Source organism: Schistocerca gregaria, chromosome 4 (genome assembly GCF_023897955.1).
Source record: "Schistocerca gregaria isolate iqSchGreg1 chromosome 4, iqSchGreg1.2, whole genome shotgun sequence".
In the NCBI taxonomy this organism is placed as follows: Eukaryota; Metazoa; Arthropoda; class Insecta; order Orthoptera; family Acrididae; genus Schistocerca; species Schistocerca gregaria.
In genome coordinates, this window is record NC_064923.1 from 249,434,111 (window position 1) to 249,440,936 (window position 6,826).

At 36.4% G+C, this 6,826-nt stretch overlaps 1 protein-coding gene across 5 annotated transcripts in view; it reads left to right on the plus strand.

Moving 5' to 3' along the window:
- Nucleotides 1-6,581, plus strand: part of LOC126365974 (bromodomain-containing protein 3-like) — a 94,878-nt gene extending 88,297 nt beyond the window's left edge. For all 5 annotated transcript variants that reach the window (XM_050008773.1, XM_050008772.1, XM_050008775.1 and 2 more), the window contains one exon: nucleotides 1-6,581. This exon is cut by the window's left edge and continues 1,767 nt beyond it. In XM_050008773.1, coding sequence (XP_049864730.1) covers nucleotides 1-2,326 — 2,326 coding nt within the window. In that variant the 3' untranslated portion in view covers nucleotides 2,327-6,581.
- The last annotated feature ends 245 nt before the right edge of the window (nucleotides 6,582-6,826 follow it).

Sequence of the window (6,826 nt, forward strand, 5' to 3'; positions counted from 1 at the left end):
TGCACCAGTTGCCAAAGAAACCAGACCTTTACCTGTTACAGAACCTGTAGTACCTAGTATCCCAAGCGCTCCTTTAGGAACAGCTGATGTGAAACCACCACCTGAGCTACACCACACTGCCCCTAAACCAGCTGTGCCGCTTACTCCAGCACCTGCACCAGTTGTTCCAGCCCCAGCGCCTGCCAAAGCTACTAAAGGAAGAGCAGTACGTGGAGCGGGAAAGGCACCTGCAGCCAGTGCTCCTTCTCGACGGCCTAAGGCAAATTCTAGGTCAGCTAGGGGCAAGAAAAAGGCTTCAGCTGCACCTGCCCCCTTAGCATTTGAGTCAGAGGATGAGGACAGTGCAAAGCCAATGTCTTATGATGAGAAGCGCCAGTTGAGTCTTGACATAAATAAATTGCCTGGAGACAAGCTGGGACGTGTTGTGCATATTATACAGTCTCGTGAACCGTCATTACGTGATTCAAATCCTGATGAAATTGAAATTGACTTTGAAACATTGAAACCATCCACACTTAGAGAGCTCGAAGCATATGTTGCATCTTGTTTGAGAAAAAAGCCTCACAAAAAAGTCGCTGGAAAGTCAAAAGATGAACAGATGGCAGAAAAGCAGCAGGAGTTGGAAAAGAGGCTTCAGCATGTATCTGGACAGTTAGGTTCAGCTAAAAAAAATGCCAAGAAGGATGAACACAAATCTTTAGATGTTGGAGGACCAACATCAAATCTTTCACAGTCAAGTTCGAGTAGTTCCGATTCTGATTCAAGTACATCTAGCCTTTCTAGTAGCTCTTCTGACTCAAGTGACTCAGAGGGTGGTTTTCCTGGGTATTTGAGGGGAGGGAAGCATAAGAAAACAAAAAAGGAAGGTCATCAGAATCTGCAGAAACCTGCATCTGAAGCACCTGCTGCACCAGAAAGTTCGGTGATGCCACCAGTTACTAATTTGAGTATGTCAACCACAGGACAGACAATTCCTCAGAATTTGGCTCGGAAACCACCTACGCCTGTTAATAATGCCACCACTAGTAATCAGCAGGCGGCACCTGTCACAGACCCTTTAGCAACAGTGGATAAGCAACAACCATCTAATATTTTGCCTCATTTAGTTCGGCCTCCAATGATATCCCCCACATCGGCAAAAAAAGTGAACCCAGGCTTCTCCAACACAGCCAAGCCCAACATTCCCATTTCTGATGCTGCTTCTGCTGTTCCAGTTGCAGAAGAGCCCCTTTCCTCAATTATGACATCACCTATTGTACCAGTGTCAGACACCTCGTTACCTATTCCTGTCACCTCCGACTATGACAAAACAGCTGTGTCACAACCTGTGTCAGTACCACTGATGAATACTTCACCAACTAATCCACTTTCTCAGTTTTCCCAGAACATAACACAAACCTCAAATATCACTCATACATCACAGACTGGTATTTATCCTTCATTTGATATGAATATGACCATGTCTTCACCTAATATAAATTCACAGCAGCATTCCACCAATGGCTACCCTCACATTGCCAATATGTCAGCTATGCCATCTGTTAAAATGGAACCCCAGACCTCACCTTTGGTAAATTTTAATCATTCAAACAGCCTTAATATGCAAACTGCCATGCCATCAATATTTGATCCCCTCCCTGTTACAAATATGCCTCCAGCTGCACCAGACCACCTCCCAAAAAAGGAAGATAAACCAAATGCTTCATCTCTACCTCAGTCTCATGTCAACAAACCCATGAACGACAGTTTGATGAATCACATTGTGAAAGCAGAAAAGAAAATATCCCCAGAACCTACAAAATCTCCTGTATCTAACTTTGCTTCTGCTTTTAAGACTACAAGTTTGAAAAATTCAAGTTCATGGTCATCTCTTGCCCAAGCTTCATCACCACAAAACATTGCTGCGCCTAAATCATCATCCATCAAAACTACAGTGAAGGAAAGTTTCCAGGCCTTCAAGAAACAAGCAAAAGAAAAGAAAGATAGGGAACAAGCTTTCAAAGAACAAGAAGAACTTCGTCGCCATAAAAAGGAACAAGCCGAGAAAGAGAGGATGAGGCAAGAAAATGAGAAAAGGAAAGAACATGATGACGATTCACTAGAAAAGTCAAGAAAAACCAGTGATAACCAAGTTTCTCGACAAGAAGAGATGAAACCTATTGATGACACTGAGGGTGCAAATCACCAGTCTGTGGACAAAGCGGCTGCTGAAAGGGAGAGACAAAGATTAAGGGAACAGGAACGGCGCCGCCGAGAAGCAATGGCTAGGCAGATTGACATGAACATGCAAAGTGAGCTAATGGCTGCATTTGAGGAGTCATTATAATGACATGAATTTATTATTATTACTCTATGTAATTATTGGAAATGTGTCAAGGACAGTTCCATGTTTCTACAAGTAATTGACAAATAAGAAATCCTTGCAGGTTTTAAATAAAATTTCTAAATTAACTGAACAAGAAGATATTATTAAAATGAATATGTTTTATAGCTCTGTTCATTTGTATAAGTGATATAAAGTGAACTTATGTGTGTGATCATGTAGATACTATTATTTAAGAGTGTCGTATACTTAATATTGATGTTATGTGGTTAGACCGTCAAAAATATCTTCAGAGTTTGTAAATAAGGTGGTAACATGATTATGGTTATGATAATTTATTGATTGGCGTTTCCCCAGTCTTATGTGTGAAATATGTATATTGTTATTTTCTTATTTCCCCACCAGATCATTAATTTTTAAAAATCATTGATAGTAATAAACTGCTTTGATTTATTGTTACTTGCCTAAGTCACAACATTTATTCTGCTGACATGGTTGAATTTGATCGTGCTTGGGAAAGAAGTAAAAAATATATATATACAAACGGGAAAAAAAAGAAGAAACTGACAGCTGCACTTCTTCAGCTGTATGAAACTTTTAGAAACTGTGCATTCTCCAGTAAACTTGCAGAAATGATGACAAAATATTAATTTATTTTGAATTGCTGGTACGAAATTGCGTATATAAATTCTTTCGCATAACTTTTAGAGTTGTGAGTAGTGTCTTACCTGTAATAACTTATTTACTTCTTAACACTTGCTTACTCTATTATTTAAGGGCAGTGTAATTGCCTCAAGGTAATTCTTACATTTCTTCAGAGATGACTATTTTTTAAACTTTCAGCTGATGTAAGATGTTTGTTTTTTGACTGGTGTAACATGTAAGCAACTACATGTGGTCATGTGATTGGCCATAGTTGGACATCCTTTCTTGCAACTCCTTTGTAAATACTTGAGATTAACTTGTATGAATGTTGAGTAAAGTGTCTATTGTATAATTATTTCCATTGATAGAAATTAGAAGGTGATTTATTTTGCATTTCTTCCTTGATTTGCATACTGTTTTTTGTATATAAGGGCTATGTAGTAGACTATTATTGTACATCATTCATTTCAGAGAGTTTGAGTATTCGAGGAAAACACAAATATTTTATAGTTGCCAGTTTTACATCTAAGAAGGTTATCTTCTTTGAATCTTGCACAACAGACTATTTTAAATTTTTAATTTACGTGCATGCTCTACTATTTGATTTGCCGCCATGTATGAAGCAATATTTCATCCAGAAGGACAGAATAAACTGTAAGATGTGTATCATTTATATATTCTCAGTATGTTTGTCATGCTATTTGTAAAATAAAAACTACACTTATTAATCTGGCCTGTATTTCATATTGAAATTAATGGCAAGATATTGTGTTTTAGCTGCAGGAATTGGTATGAAAATTGAAGTTGTAAATTTTGATGTTGCTTAGCTAACTATTAGCGAGTTACAATCAAAACATAAACAACCAAAATATAGATATTAGAATGAAATGTGGAGTTTGATCTATTGAGATACATAAGATGATAAACTTCCAAGCAGCATTGTCGGTTTGTAAAGATGTGTGTTGTTTTTGTCTGCAATTTTCCTTCTAATACCCATATTCAGTACCAGTCAGGAAAAGTGTTTTATTAAAGATCAGAAGTTTTCTTTCGTGGGAGATCAGTAATTTAATGATCTCTTAATCAGCCTCATAACCTGCCCAACAGCTTAAAAGAGTGAAATAAATTACAATTGTAAAAATTCATGTTCAGTTTATTGCTTCCAGTATGGCAGTTTGTGCTATTTCTTTGCTTAATTTGATGTTAGAATATTCATTGTACTTCTCGAAACAGCATTTTCAGAAGAACCTTTCTAACTCTTACCAGCATTGAAATCAGTCAAAACAATTTGCCATTAATGGAGAATAAGGCATAAAACTTGACCTCATATTCCATGGATGTAGAATTTAATTATTTACATTGGTATCTTATTCTTCCATTTTCATTTCAGATAGTGTTATTTATTCTGGCACAGGGGATACAGTATTTTATTGTAAATATACTTGATAGATAATTAAAACAGTAGAAGAAAGATTTTTTTCTAAAGAAGCTTGGTTGTATGTTGGTTATATATGTTTATATATAAATGATAACTGTACTTACGTCAGTATTTGTGTGTTAGTGACTCTTGTAGCATATGAATCCTCTGTTCTGTTTTCGTTCTTTAGTACCCTGTTTGAGTTCACTGAAAATGGTTGTAAATAGACCCACTACATGTTCACATATGTGAGCTATAGCAACTACTTGCGTTCTGACTGTTCATGACTTCACTTTCCATTCAGTCTTGTTAAACTGTCTGTATTTTGGCCCCTTCTAATGACAAAGTTGAAAGTACGTCAAGTTGACATTCTTTTATTTTTTCTGTGTAAAACCAATACTGTCAGCAGTAGAGCCATATGTGAGATTATGCATAACACTTTTTCAGTCATTCTTCCAATATCAACAATGATAAGGGAAGATGTATATCTTATGTAACTGCTGCTGACATGTGGCATTACATTTAAAAGCAATCTTCAGCAAGCCTTTAGAGAATGTCAGCTAGTAAATAAGTTCCCACAGGTAATAATGTGTGACAATTAGTACTTGTATTGCTGATTCTTTAGTAGGCAGTTTGTAGTTTTATTGTAGACATTGCATCATGCAATAAGTGTAGTATATAAGAGAATGATAAACCCAAATTTTTATGTTCATTCCTTAATTGCTATTGTGGGATGATGATTTGAGAGTTTCTGTTCTGTGATGTGAGCAGGTACTTCACCTCATTATGCTAGAAACCCTCACCACCCCCCTCCCCCCCAATCCGTTTCTCCCCCAGTCCCTACATTAACTGTCTTCTTTCCACTCTTAACAGAAATGCATGCTTTTCTCCACAATTCATTATCCTGGAATTTATTGGTGTGTGATTGATCATGTTCATATATTTTGCAAATTAAGAGTACACTGATACAGTGTACTGAATGGAAAATTCACTTGAGAAAATTTTACAGTTATGAGATAGAAGTGCTGACTAGTACTCACCTTCAGGGGATGCAATATTTATAACTGCCAGTAATCACACACAAAAGTACACAACACTATCCTAACTTTTAATTGAGGAAGGGGAGGTAACTTATATTCACCCTGGGGTCTGAATAACCTGCCTTGCCATTTTAACCTTACACAACTTATTCTGTTCTCCTCCCAACAAAGAAACAAATAGTTCTGAAAGCCAGAACAGTGTCTCGACGTTAATGTGTGTATGTCTGCAATGCTAAATATTTCACCTTGTGAATAATTTATGTGGTTCCCTTTGTACTTTCTTGCCGTGGTTTTATGGATCATAATCATGTTTTCATAGACATGCTGTAGGTTATAAAAACCATTACTGGATCAGCAAACAATCTTCTAGTACTTTCTTGTTGAGAGGACAAGAAAAGAAAATACTCGGTCAGTCTCCTTAATTTTTGTATTATTGAGTGTTTTAGTTTACTTACATAAGGAAAAGTCACAGTGAAATGAAACTGTAACAGATATGAAAATAGTGTAGATTGTTATCCAGACATGAATAGATTTCCTCATTTTTATTAACATATCATTCATTCCTGAAGTATTCTCCCAGTCTTACACCTATTTTCACATAACATTATAAATGAGGTTTCCTGCCTTAAAAAGGCTAATCTTCCTGGCCTCAGGTGAAGAGTTGCTCACATTGCATTTTAGCTGTTGGCAGTTAAAACAAGAATACCTGTTTTAAGATCAAGGTGAATTGTATGGTAGGCAAGTTGTCCATTTTTTCTCATCAAGTTATAACAGTAGTGGAAATAATATTTTCTGTTCGAAGATTCAAAATGTAATGCCATTATGTAGCTCTGATCATAGCTCGCAGATCCCCCATTTATTACCAGAATTCATAAATTAGGCAGTAAAAAATGTTAATGTATGATATTTTTGTACCAGAGCACTGTTAAGGCTTCTGTTTTCCAGTGATGGCCTAGTACCCCATACCTGTCTTCATATAATTGCCCTTAGTAACTGCTCTAAGTTAAACATGTACCTGTTGTGGCATGTATAATACAAACTTTACTTAAGAAGAAACCTCTGTTTCTTGTACATGTTGAAATAAATCATAATTCCTTGTTGTAATATGTCCAGGTTTCTGGAGGCATTTTCTAAAAATAAAGCTAAAAAAATCCATAGATTGTATGTCTAATAGTGCAGTTGTTGCCATTATTTCTAGTGTAAATCAAAAAAAGAAAGTCATTGCTACAGTAGTAAAAAGATGGTATATATTGCAGTCATAGATTGGATTTCATCTACCACTGCCCATATTTTTAGCAGGAAAGTGTTTGGGCAAATGTTGAGATCGAGCAGAGACTTGGCTTCTATACCGATGCAGTCAACAATAAATGATCAAGCTCTGATCAAGAAAATTTTTTGAGTATG